Source organism: Ascaphus truei, chromosome 5 (assembly GCF_040206685.1).
Source record: "Ascaphus truei isolate aAscTru1 chromosome 5, aAscTru1.hap1, whole genome shotgun sequence".
Taxonomy (NCBI): domain Eukaryota; kingdom Metazoa; phylum Chordata; class Amphibia; order Anura; family Ascaphidae; genus Ascaphus; species Ascaphus truei.
Genome location: NC_134487.1, coordinates 63,469,538 through 63,484,183, shown reverse-complemented (window position 1 = coordinate 63,484,183; position 14,646 = coordinate 63,469,538). Strand labels below are relative to the sequence as shown.

At 40.0% G+C, this 14,646-nt stretch overlaps 1 protein-coding gene across 3 annotated transcripts in view; it reads left to right on the top strand.

The window, feature by feature from the left end:
* The window catches only part of CPED1 (cadherin like and PC-esterase domain containing 1), a 406,802-nt gene that overhangs the window by 343,133 nt on the left and 49,023 nt on the right, over window positions 1-14,646 (top strand). For all 3 annotated transcript variants that reach the window (XR_012801651.1, XM_075599939.1, XM_075599938.1), the window contains exon 17: window positions 11,765-11,882. Coding sequence is in view for 2 of the 3 variants with exons in the window: in XM_075599939.1 (XP_075456054.1) it covers window positions 11,765-11,882 (118 nt within the window). In the remaining variant the exon portion in view is untranslated. The remainder of the gene's footprint in view (window positions 1-11,764; window positions 11,883-14,646) is intronic.

Genomic DNA, 14,646 nt, shown 5'->3' with positions numbered 1-14,646 from the left:
TTATTAATGTCCAAATATAGACGTGTCTGCAAAACAAATCCTCTGTGCGGCGTACCGCACACTATACTGTAATTGTGAAGCGCTTTGAATCCCATTAGGCGAAAAGCGCTACATGAAATAAAGTTATTATATGAAATAAAGCTGTATTCTAAAATGTTGTAATGCTAATTTTACCGAGAGTGCCGAGCAGCACAAAACGTTTTGGCTAACACTATTACATAACACAAAGCAGCAGAGGTTAAAGTAACCCTGGCTACAGTATATCTCTATATATATATATATATAGAGATATATATATATATATATATATATATATATATATATATATATATATATATATATATATATATATATATATATATATATATATCTCTATATATATATATATATACAATTTGCATTAAAAAAAAAAAAGTCATATACTGCAAAAAGCCTTACAGGGGGAATAAGATTGATATCTTTATAAATTAATATCTGTACAAAAACACACACTTCATTTGTAATTATTTATTACAATGTAATTTGGAACTATCTTAATAATCAGCCCACTGACAATGATACTTTGAATATCTTGGGGAATTCCTGATTCAGAGAAAGCTATTAGTGACCCAATTTGGAGACTATTGGGGTGATGCCTAATATCTCTTTACTGCAAAACTGGGACAAAACCCAGCACCAATATGTCAAGAGATAAACCCCATTAAAAACATTTCAATTATTTTCTTTAGTAAGTCCAACGCAGATTTCTTTTCTTGAGCAGGGTCGGGGTTTTCAGGATATCACAGCTTCAGCACAGGTGGCTCAATCTTTATTGTAGAGAAAGAGAGAGAACCCAATGAAAAAGGTGATAAAGGCTCATGTGGGAGCCGAAACTTTGTCAATAAATATCACCCTTTTTTAATTGGGATGCCTGTCCTTAAACTAGTCAATGTGGACAGTATTCACCCTGTATTACAGTTGCTATATCATGTATTAGAGAATGTCCTTTTACTGGGTCTCTCTCTCTGTATATGTGTGTATATATATATATATATATATATATATATATATATATATATATATATATATATATATATATATTCCTTTGGAAGGTGACACTTTTAAACCTACATTTGTATAATCAATTGTTCTCTTGCACTGGAAACCCAACTGTCACTAAAGTCATCTAAAGTTAAATAAATAGCATCGCGATCGTCTAATATCTAACTGCGATGTTCACTTGGAGCCACAGGGTCTGGGCACGCTGTGTAGATATTTAGCAGTATTACTCCAACTAACATTAAGATCAGACAGCTTCTTCCTTGCACAGTAACAATTTGCACAGGGCTTCACACAACAGCCCCAAATTCCGGAACGGCTTGTGACTGCTCTCAACAAAGTGCTACAGGACAACTTAACAGGGATTTTCTTGTTCATACTTGTGCACAGGTATACGTTTAACTCCTGCAACACTGGAAATGTCTGCTTTACCACAGCATGAAAATCATACTTTGATTTTGATCAGCTATTGGAAATAAATAAATAAAGCCTTTATTTGGCAGATTCCTGTGGATATTAATATATTGATCCAATGTATCAAAAAAAGAAACATTCAAGTCTGCATTCGTATGTGTGGTATAGGACAGGTTTGCTCAACTCCAGTCCTCAAGCCTCCCCAACAGGTCAGGTTTTCAGGATATCCCAGCTTCAGCACAGGTGGCTCAACCAGTCCCTGCTTCCACACTTGTGTTTGTGTGTGTGTTGAGTGTGCACTTACACTGATGTTTTAGGGGCCTATGCAGAGAGCAGCGAATTTTAAAATTGGCGAGTTTAATAAAAAGTAGCTTTTTTGGAGAGTTTTATTCTCCATATGCAGAAATGTGCGAATTCTGCTATGTTTAACATGAATGCGTGTGGCGAGTTTAAATTGGCGAGATGCGCGCTGCAGAAATGTGTTAAAAAAAAATTGCGCCTTTTTTTTTCCTTTGCTATGGCCGCGAGCGGCAGCTTCTTGCCAACTTTTCCTGGCGAGGCAAAAAGGAGACAATCGCGCCATTTTATTGGCGCGAACAGCCGCTAGATGCCGTTCGCGCCTCTCTGCATAAGGATATTTTTAAAACTGGCGAGATGGAGGTTCTCGCCAGTCGCGAGGCGAGTTTTAGAAATAGAAAAAAAAAATTGGCGCGTTTTTCGTAACTCGCCATTTTCTGCTGTTTTCTGCGCGATTTTCTCCAAAAAATGGCGAGTTTTGAAATAGCGCTGCTCTCTGCATAGGCCCCTTAGTTCTAAAAATGTTCAGTGTTTTGGATTTGGTTGTGCAAAAACAATTTTTTTTTTGTATTATTCTAACAAATTAAGTAGGAAAATGGTAAAATAATAACACAAACTTTCCTACATTATACAGATACAGAGCCCGAATGCTCCTTTGTATAGAGACAGAGTTGTCTGTATACCAACTAATATACCCAACAATGGTGTAATAGAACAGTGTTAAACAAATTGGCAATGATTGGCTAGTACACTAGCATAGAGTAGAGAGAGGTCAGATGGTGCTAACCAGTTTATCCAACACTGTAAAATATATATTTTTAAACTGGCAAGTCGAGGTAGGTCAGATGGTATTATAATTACTAAAGATGGGCGAATATGTCAAAATTCGAGCTGCAAATTCTTAAAAGATTTTTTTTAACAAAATTTGATTTGCAGATGGATATTTGGGTAAGCGTTTGGACAGATAAAAATGCAGGTGGATTCTCCTGAAACCGCCTTCATTTCCTTTCACAGAGAGAGACCTATTTTAGTACAGCCCTAACTGATATCGATCTATGATATCTATCTGGATCCCCTGAAAACTCCCTTCAAATAACATATGGAGAGACACCGGTACACAAGAAAGAGCCCACCTAGGAGATATGCTAATAGGAATCATTACAATATGCTTTGCCTATCCTATTCGCATGTCTCCCAGATATTTCAGGTGTGCTCTTTCTTGAGCACAGGTGTCTCTCCCCATGATGTTTGAAGGGAAATTTCAGGGGATATATATAACACTTGGGACTGGACTAAAATAAGACTTGCCCTCTCTCCCTCGTGCAAAGGGAAAAGGATAATGGTTTCAGAAGCATTCATCTGAATTTGTAACTGTGTCTAAACTACCTAGGAATTGCAAAGATTCATGTGAAAACTGTACTGTACCTGTTGTATAACTTGTTTAGTTGCTGTGCTGTACAGTGCACCTACAGTAGTCAAGCTACAGATATGTGTGGAATGCCCCGTCATGTACTCTTGCTCTATATAAATCTATATAGACAGGTGGTGAGCACTAGAGATGGGCCAATTTTATTTTGCAAATTGCAGCGGATCGGTTGGTTTCTTTGGTCCGCGTTTTTCAAAGATCATTGTCAAAAAGGGCAATTCACGTTTGGTGGATTTTTTGTTATTATTACCAATACACTACGTGGAATCCGCAACCCATGGACGGATTTGTAGAATCCAATCCGTGGATTCAGCAATCCATTGGCAGATTCTTAAGAATCCGCCAATGGATTGTTGAATCCGCAGATTGGATTCTACAAATCCATCCAAGGGTGGATTTTGATGAATCCGTGCAGATTGAAACTGCCTAAATCCGTTTGCAGATATGACACAGCGAAACAGATTTTGGGGGCAACATCAGCGAAAATCCGGGAAACGGATTTGGGCAGATTCGCCCATTTCTAGTGAGCACTCATAATTCACTCTGTATTCATGCCCAGGTGCTGAGCAAAATAATCAAACATGGAATGGAGAGAGGCTGTCACTCACATGTCTTTTGGTGCCATATTATATTCTTTATCAAAACAAATTCAAATGAAACGTTGATTTTGTTTGAATAAACAATATTGTACCTTGAAAAAGACACATGAGTGTTGGTCCCCTCTCTCTCTCTATTTTTTTTTCACATACATTTTTATTGAACATAACATAATAAAGAGCAAATAAAAAGGCAAAAAAACAATGTTGACATATAGCACACAGAATAACAGTGATAAACAATACAAATGCTGAAATTTGCATTTGGCCATATTCTATATGCATAGATGTCTAAAGGCAGTTTTGTTGGGCCAAGTTTATAGATACAATATATCCGAGATCACCCAGATATATAACTACAAAGTTTTAAAATAATCAAAAATAACAGGGGGGGAAGGAAGAGAGGGGGGGAAGGGAGGGGGAGGGGAATGGAGGGGGGAGGGGAATGGAGGGGGGAGGGGAAGGGCCACCGTCCCCTCCATCCCCCAGAGAAACCACTAGGTCAGAGATTCCTAATACTTTCCAAAATCCATCCCAGTCGCCCTACGCTGACTGATATAATGATCCTCATCTTAACTCATCTCTCAAGCCAAGGATCCCAAGTTTTATAGAATTTGTCAGTGGAATGTCTTAGAAAGGCTGTCAACTTCTCAATTGTCATCACCTCATTTAATCTGCTTTCCACTGTCTGCCTAGATGGGGGAGCCTGCCTCTTCCAGGCGGCTGTAATCGCACATCTGGCCACTGTCAGAATGAAAGAGATTAACTGTTTCAAGTGGGGATTGATATCCTCCACTGGTTTGGCTAACAGATAGACCAAAGGATCTATAGGGATCGATAATTTCATTATATCTCTAATCATATTTTGAATGGTAAGCCAGAAGTTTTGTATAGCAGGGCATGTCCACCAGATATGGACCATATCCCCCTCCTGTCTAAAAAAACCCCAACACAGAACAGAGGCCTCCGGATACATTTGTTTCAACCTGCTTGGGGTGAGGTACCAATAATATAAGATCTTGTAGATGTTTTCTTTTATCGTAGTACATATAGAGGTTTTTGCTGCGAATTCCCAGATGTCTTCCCAGTCATCATAGTCAATATCCAAATGTAAATCAGCAGCCCACCTAAGCATATAAATGTGGCCTGGAGTGGTACCCGATGCCTCGAAACCTAGATATATTTTCGAGATCAGATCCTTCTGATAGATTCCATTCCTGCAGAGCATCTCAAAGTTTGAAAGTTCAGGGAAGAGGAAATTCCGAGAGACTGTATGTATAAAATGTCTGATTTGGAGATATTTAAATAGGGGAAGGTCTGGGGATTAAAACTTGTTGCGGATATCTTGGTAACTGAGAAGTTTTCCTTTACTTAAAAAGTCTGTGATTGTGTTAAAAAGTCTGCGATTGGTTTTAAATTGGTCGAATAGTTTCGAATTACAACCTGGGGGGGGGGGGGGGGGGAGTTAGGGTTATTAAAAAGGGGGTGAGTTGGGAAATATGTGAGGCTAACTTAAATTTGTCTTTCATTTTGTTCCAGGTGTTCCATGTACACCTCATCGCTCCCAGTTCAGCAATTTTCATACCGACTCTCGTTTCACAGGGGCTCAGAGTGACATTGGTAGAGAGAGGGTTTTTGAATAGTGGGACTCAATGGCCAACCAACAATACAATTTTGGGTCAGCATTCCAGACTACTACTTGACTTAAGCTGAGCAGCCTGGTAGTATCTCAGTATATTTGGAACTCCCAAGCCCCCTCTCGCTCTTAAAGTCAGCATAACTGACCTCGCTGTCCTAGGTCTCTTATTTTGCCAAATAAACTGGAATATTCTATTTTGCAAGTTTTGTAATTCTGTTCCAGGAATCTGTATTGGAAGAGTCTGGAAATAATAAATAATAATCTAGGTAGAATATTCATCTTGACCGATACTATCCTCCCGATCCATGATATCTAGAATTTGTCCCAATTCAACAGGCCCTTCTTGATCCTATCAAATAAGGGAGGGTAATTGCATTGATAGAGGGAACTGTTATTCCTAGCAATATGGACTCCTAGGTACTTAATACGGGAGGGGGCACCATCTGTAATTAAAATTTGGTTGTAACAATTTAATTTCTTGGGTTGGTAACGTCAAGTTTAGGGCCTCAGATTCATAATTATTAATTTTATAACCCGAGATCCTGCCGAACTTCGTCAGAATAAATTGAAGATTGGGGAGTGATGTTAATGGGTTGGCTAGTGTTAATATTATGTCGTCCGCGAAGAGCTTTTATAGTTAATATCTTCAATTATAATTCCCTGAATATTTGTGTTATGTCTAATTCAGGCGAGTGGTTCCATTGAAAGGGCAAAGAGGAGGGGGGATAATGGGCAACCTTGACTTGTACCATTTTTATTTTTAATCGAGACCAATTAGTTCCCAGGTAATTTAACAAATGCTCTCGGGCTCTGCTAGAGGGCTCAGGTTCCCTCTAGGAAAGGTATCGAGAAACAAAACTTTTGCATCGTTCTATCTAAAAAGACCCAGTTTATTCTGTCAAAAGCCTTCTCGGCATCTAGACTCAACAGAATGGCTTTGGTCTTTGTGAAATGTATATGATCTATAATATCTATTATTTTCTGGGTGTTTCTGAGGCTTGTCTTCCCGAGATAAACCCAACTTGATTGACATGTATCAGCCTCGGTTGAATAGGGTTCAGTCGGTTGGCTAAAATTTTACTGTAGATCTTAAGGTCAGTGTTCAGCAACGATATTGGGCGATAACTGCCACATTGGAGAGGGTCTTGGCACTCTTTGTGTATAATTAATTGTGTATAATTAAGTATAATTGTGTAAATGGCCAAATTTGCGGCGGACATAGTTGTGGGTATCGGTTTACACACTAAAAATGAATTAAACATTTCTAGTATATACTGGGAGAGGATTGACAGTTTTTTTTATAGTATGCATTAGTGAGGCCGTCAGGACCCGGGGATTTTGTTGATTTCAGGGATTTAACTGCGTTTGTTAGCTTTATTTGTGTAATTTTACCATTAAGAGCGACTAGTTCGGCTGAGGTCAAATGGGGGAAGGTCACACCCCTCCAGATATCGGAAGATAGATTCTAAAGTCAAGAGTTGGGGTTGTTCTATGGGGGGGGGGGCTCAAACAGTATAATTTAGAGTTGGATTCAGTGAATTCTTGAGTAATCTCAAGATCGTTGTGGCTAGTTAGACCATTTTTATGTTTAATTGAGGAGACTTGTGATCTAACTATCATACCCCTAAGTTTATTAGAAAGAAGTCTGTAAGCTTTGTTCCCCATGTCATAATATTGTTGGTTGGCCCATTTCAGAGATCTCTCAACGTCCTCTAACTGAACCTGTTTTAGTGCCACTCTAGCATCTGAGTGTGATTTAAACAGTTTTCTTGATGGGTTGGTTTTATGTAACCTTTTCAATTCAGCAATTTTGTCTGCTACAGCTCAACCCCGTTATAACGTGATCTGCTACAACACAGATCCGCTTATAATGCGGTGTCAGCGTGGCTCCCGTTTAAAAAAATTTGGGCAAACTTTAATCACACGCGCACACACAAACATGCGCACACACAAACATGCACACACACTTGAATACACACAGCAGCCATTCCCTAATGGAGATACAGAAAGAAATGGAAATAAGACAAGGTATCTTTCATAAGAAAATGTCCCATGCTGCTGTCCTTGCAGGTCTTTAATCACAACCTTTATTAAATAGTTTTCATTTTGGTCTCCCACTTCCCTCCACTCCAAATACTACCAAACAACCCTATCTACTCAAACTTATTCTCTTCTTGTTGTGTTTGCTAGTTTGCGATGGATAATAAAGCTCTGACCAGGTGTTTACATTCTGAGTCACACAGTGAGAATTTTGTAACACCAGGTATCGTCCCAGTGGGAATATAACCATTAGCAATAAACTTCAACTGCTTCCAAATCCATAAAGAAAAAGAAAAGACACACACGCACATATTTACTTTCCCTACCTGTTCATTGTGTGCAGAATGGAGGTCGGTTGTGTTCCAAGCCTCTCTCTTATTCTGCACTCTGATAGGCTGAGAAGGGTATGCTGGTAGTTGCTGCCTTTTTGCACAGATTTAGACAAACATTTACATCTAATAAATATTCTCCACATCTCTCCCAGATCCCTTCTCTCTCTCTTTCTCTGGAAGCTGATGAAGCATGAGAGGAGAGCTGCAAATGCCGAGTAAGGCCCCGTGGAACCCCTGATCGCAATGGCCATTTTGTTAATAAAAAAAATAATTTTCGTGATCCCTGTTGTAACGCGGTCTTGTTATGTGGACCCCAAGCACCGCGTTAGAATGGGGTTCAGCTATATTTCCTTGTATAGTTTTAGTTTGCTTTTTATGTGAGGCTATAGAGATGAAATCACCTCTGACAGTTGCTTTGTGAGCTTCCCAGAGCATAGAGAGCTCCGAAACAGATCCTTTGTTTATAGTAAAGTATTACTCAAGCATAGTTTGATTTTATTTTCAACCTCTGGGTAATTTAACAGGGAGTCATTTAATATCCAATTAAACACTTTACTTTTAACAAAGGGGGGAGGGGTGAGTCAAATCAATAGGAGCATGGTCAGACCATGTAATTAAACCAATATCTGAACGGGAGACTGCATGGAAAATATTTTTGGTAATCAAAAAGTAGTCCTCGAATAAGTCTGAGGGGGGAGTAAAAGTATAGTCCCGTTGGCCCTGATGTTGCGCTCTCCATATATTGTATGTCTATTATATTGTATTGTATATATCCGTCAGTGAAAATTCCTTTATCAAATCTCTACTTTTTTTGCTGTTTTTTTTAATGTGAATTTTATGGGCCTGACCCGGACCAGTGGATCTATCCACCTCTGGGGCCAGAGTCATATTCATGTATCCTCTGACCACAAGCGAAGACATATATTGCTGATTGATTGACTCTGGGTCCTTTCTAAGAAATTCAGTTTGGTTCTCATTAGGTGCGTATATATTAACCAGGGTAATTGCTGTTCCTGAGAGTGACATTGAAGTGAGTCTCCTGAAGAAACAGGATATCACATTTTGTCCTTTTAAATTTTTGGAGCGCAAGTTTCCTTTTTCTATTGGACTGAAGAACCTTCACATTAAGCGAAATAAATGTAATTGAGGCTAAGTCAGCCAGGGGGTAGACGAAGGTAAACAGAGATCATACAACTTTTAAAAATATACAATCTAATACGCCCATCATGAGGGTTAAACAATATCCGTAAGGAGGCTTTATTTTCTAGTGAGCAGCTTTGCTTCTGCTAATATCTAACAGAACCTCTTGTGCTGCCCCCCTCATATCTGAGTGCCTATGAAAAAGGAAGGGGAAACAGGGAGAACAACCCACCGCCAGGGGGCCAAGACTAGATTCTCTCCGTAACTATTATATATATTTGTAGCCCTCTAGAACACAGATATAATAACCTCGACCTAGTTCACTGCTCCATAAACACTCTGTGAACATTGTTGAGAATTTGTGTAGAGGAGATGTACAGTATTCACTAGATGCTGTAGATGGTAATAAACAAACCCTATGTGGGGAAGTAAAACAAACCCCCCTAACAAACGCATATTTCAACTACTGTATGGATATCCTGAAAACTAATGTATAAAGTTATATATCAGTCTGGTTGTTAGGTATATGTGTTAGGGGGCGGTTGGATCAACTCAATTGTGTTAGGTTTCAGTCGTAGTTTGTGGAGGGGGGGGGTTGACCAAACCTGAAGTAGCAGTCTCTTTCTCTTCACTTGCCATTTGCCTGTCCGCTATAGATCTTGGAAGGGGTCCCGATGATTCATTCAAAAACAGTGGCTGCTTATCAATCTTGCCAGTATTCAGAAATGCCCCACCTCCAAAACCCAACCCCCCAATACTTCCAGTCTCCTATCTCAATCCACTAGAGTCCAGAATCATTGTCCGGCCAGGACAAGGGGAGACCCAGAAAGGGTCGGGGGTAGCAGTAAAGTTGGTGAAGCCTGATAGTTCAGGTTAACCAAAGCGAAGATGGGAACTGGCCGGTATATCTCAATGTACCCCTCCGGGAGCGAATCAACTCAACCCCATATACATCCCAGCTACCTGGGCAGCAGGGTCACAACTTTCAATCTTCCCAGGCTCCTCTTCGTAATTGCAGCAACTCGATCAGAGCGGGGCCCACTGCTGGCCAGGATAAATAGCTGTCTCTCATCTGGGAGGGACTCAATTCTGAACCACAAACAACTGTTCTGGGTGAAGAGAGGTTGTGAGCCTAAATTCTAGTTAAACGATATCTTCCTCTCTCTCTATTAAACATATTGGTATTAAGTAAAGAGGTCGTGAACCCTTTGAGTGCCAGTGAGGCTATGTAGGTCCTCTCAAAGTGTCTAGGTGCCTCATTGGTACTCAAGGGGTTAATAATATATATTTATTTAAAACACTTGCCCAATACCTGTTAAGGTCCATCGAGGACTTCAGGGTCAATGATTTCCAGTACCTACTAGAATTTGTCAATCAAAAGTGGTGATGCTCAACCATTAAAAAGTCCCCTCTATAAATGCCAATATTATAAACAGATAATCCATAATAAATTAAACCAGAGGCCTTAAATGTGGCCTAATTCATGGGAATCCTACAGGAATATGGAGCCATCCATGTCCACTGATGACCCATCCTCAATGTTGCTTGAAGTCACTGATCCTGCCTTGCTTAAAGATGAATTCTCAATGAATATTTATTTACAAATCTTTATCTTTTCTTTTTTACCTCCTATCTCTATAATAGGAGCCGTCCTCTCTTCACTGACCACTGAAGCAGTATGCAAGGGCGCAGTCTTTATATAGGGCCTGTCGTCATCACATAACTCGTAGTAGGTGTTCACGTGTAAAATATATTGGTTGATTTACCATGTATTAACTACTCTTACTGATAGTGTCACATGGGGGAAAAAAGACACCCATCATCAGTAAGAGAGGTTAATGTGGTAAATCAGTCGAAGGAAAAAATGGGGTAGAGGACCCCAATCACCCGGTGCTACAGAGCTTTGTAATAACCCACAATGATGAAAAAATAATAAAAATGTAAGTATCTAACTGCTTATGAACCGGGTCACTTAATGTGAAAAATGCGTGCTTGAGGCTGTATGCATAAATCCCCTAGATGGCACAAGGTGGCAGAGTTGTGCAGAGTTGTAGGGGGGAGTCGTGAAACCACCCCCCTGACCTCTCCAGTCTCTCTGTACTAAATCATCCTATAATGCCTGGGGCAGCTCTCATGGGGCAGCAATGTTACTCACTGTGAATCCACCGGTTCTGTGTGCTCCAAGCTGATTGTGGTAAGCAGAGGAAGTATGCCTGTTCCGGTGAGGAGAGGCAATTCAGCGGGCACCACGAGGCAGAAGAAAAAGTTGCTGAAGCTGGACTGTGCTGTATAACAATTCTTTAATGAAGCATGATTAAAAAGAGGGGGGACGCATACCCCTGCACCTAGAGGTGCAGGGGTATGCGTCCCCCCTCTTTTTAATCATGCTTCATTAAAGAATTGTTATACAGCACAGTCCAGCTTCAGCAACTTTTTCTTCTGCCTCGTGGTGCCCGCTGAATTGCCTCTCCTCACCGGAACAGGCATACTTCCTCTGGTAAATCAGTCAATCTGATTGGTTGACTCACCATATAGATGCCTACCACCACCTATTTAAGAGCCACATTCTCGCATAACACTTCAGTATTATGTTTTTCAGATTTTTTTTGTGTGTGATCACACCGTTAGGCAGGGGAAAGGCCTGCTGCTGCTTATCTTTGTCTATGGCAGACGATGTTCATCCAATGTATTAACAAGTTTCATACTTCTTGCATTTAGCGCAGATTGTAGGAAAAAAATGAACATTATGAATAAGCAGATTGTGATGCTACTGTCCCTTATTACTATATATTTTCTATGTATTGATGTAACTAATGATTTGCCTATTTTTCCTTTTTTTCAGGATTGTGGTTTGATTATTCATGCTGAGGAGTCTTGTGGGTTACAACCTCTCTCCCCTGTGTCTTTGTCCAGTCTTTCACAAGCACAGCAAAGGAAATGTGAGAGTGGGGATGCAAAAGGTACCAATGTATTCATCATACTTGTGTACTGTAGACTCAGGACAGTCCAAACACTTTTTATTATTATTACTATTATTTTTGATGTTTACAAAGTAGAAAGGGAGAAAAAAGGACTATACTGCACTCAGGTTAGAAAAAATGTCCAGTCCGCGCTCTTGCTCTTTAAGAAACTAGAATGGTGGTACCTCTCTAATCTTTTGCAGCTCTTGATGTTGAAGGTGTCTTCCCCCACCTCCAATGTGGATCCCAGTAGAAAACTCCGACAGCGATACCAAGTCCCAAGAAAAAAAGAGAAAAACACAAAAGCGCACCAAGATTGAGATATAATGTGTAAAGGCGATATTGCCTGAGGAAGAATACTTTTGTATTCGAAACGCGTCGCGAAGGGTGTCGCTGGTCTGTTTATCACATACTGCCAGTCTTCACACAAGTGTTTTTATTGATAATCACGATTTGAACGGAAAACGGACAGGCATCTCCGGGACTACTATAGGGGGCTTCATTCGCCGCGCATGCGCATCACGCAGACCATCACGCTGACAACCGTGTGGAGCTGAACACGCAGCATAGCCCAAGACACAGCCCCAGCGCGCGGGCTTGTTTCTAGAGACTGAAATCACCCCCTTTTCATCCCATCTGTTGCCTCACCATAGAAGTTACGATCGTGATCAGGACCATTAAAGTTTTTATTCATGTAAGTGTATACTACTAATTTTATCTGTCTGTAATACACATTATATCTCAATCTTGGTGCGCTTTTGTGTTTTTCTCTTTTTTTCTATACTGCACTCAGTCAATAATTTGTGAAGTGGAAGTGGAATACAAATTAACTTCAAATATTTAAATATAAAATAAATGCCAAAGTGGAAATATACAGGGTATATACAATAAGGGTTGAATTAACAAATCTATCAAAGAATAGTTAAATATAAGTGCAAGGATAAAAAGTGTGACAAGAACAGGAACTTTAGCTAAGAGGGAGGAAGTATTCCTGTCCCTAGTGAATGTGCTAGATAGTAATGATTGCTAGTGTCAGTTTTTAGCTGCAAAGTAATGCAGCCTCAGATGGAATATAGGTAACTGCTATAATGGTCTCTGTTAGTGAGAGCAGAATGGTTATTACAAATCTGATCAGACACTTTCAACACTAGCACAGAGCCCAGATCACATAATGGGAGCTAATAAGAGGGAAAGGAACTCCCTATTGTGCTAGTCTGAGAGTGATACGTTTTTAGGTACTAATGTTGTCTAAACTGCCTACTCAGTGTGGCAAACAGTTGCTGGATATTAGTCTCAGAATTGTTTCAAATAATATTAGGGACACAATGTAGTCACTTGTAAAATTGAATTGAGGGAAATGTTGCCATAAGTGGTAAAAAAAAATCAGCCTTTAGGACACATTAAATCAGTTAAGTATACAGCCTCACATGGTAATAAATGTATAGAAAAAAGGACTGAAAGATGCACTACAACCAAAATGGTAACACAACCACACCCCAAACTAAATGCTACGGGTGGTGCTCCCTGGAATAAAATGGACATGAATGAATAACAGAAAAAGAAAAAAAGAAAATCCCATAAGGTGAGATTCACAGAAACTCTATAGCGGGGCACTCTGTTTGGGTGAAAGTACAAAATGAAAGTACAAAATGTATTAAGTAAACAACCAATGATGAAACATACAAGACAAATGTAACAAAAACTCTAAAAAAACATATATATGGACCATCTCCCGAGAACTGAAGTAACAATAATAATGTAGTCAGCAGTCAACTATGGGGTACTCTATTTTAAGATATAGTATGCTGGTACCATGTGAAGAGAGCACCTAAAAAATGCTAAAGATAACTAGAATCTCACAGTATCCCTAAGGTCCATGAGGGGTTAAGGAATAGCCTCTTCCGAAACATGGAATAGCTGCCCAGCCAGCAAAAAGGAGGACACATATGTAATTAAACCTTTCATTCTTGAAAAAAAAATATATATATATACTGTATGCACAAAAAGGAACGCAGGGTGCACACAACTATATGAACATATAAATATATGGAATACTTATCTGTAAGTCCGGGTGCTCGCAGCTGGACAAGGAACACCAACCAGTCCCAAATAAGTAGAACAAAAGGAAATCTGCAGCACTCACATGTAGAAAAAAGGTTTAATCAAAAAACAGGACAGTCATACAGTCTCCAAAACAGAGCAACGTATGCTTCAGACTTGGGGGCCTATGCAGAGAGCAGCGCTACTGCACCGACACACTTTATTCGAGCAAATACCCAGTATGTACCTGGCAGATACCTGGAATGCGCCGCTCCTCACCTCTGACAAGCCCCGTTGCGTTTGCCTTCCCAGCCTGGGTTCATGCCTGGCTGACGGGCGGCTGATCTGTTAAATGATAATGATTAGGATTTAATAGGCTGCAATGCTTCGCGTGTCTACCAGATGGCATAAATTCATGAATTGTAATGCAGTATATATATATATACTGTGCAGTATTGCAGCCAGCGGGAATAAAATGCTTCAATCCCTGCCTGGAAAATACCTCAATGCACTCGGGCAGAAAACAGTCACAAACCTCAATACACCCGGGTATACCCGAATTCGTGGGACTAGCCGAGCTCGAATAAAGTGTGTCGCCAGTGTATTTCAAAACTCGCCATTTTTTGGAGAAAATCGCGCAGAAAACAGCAGAAAATGGCGAGTTACGAAAAACGCGCCAACTTTTTTTTTTCTATTTCTAAAACTCGCCTCGTGGCTGGCGAGA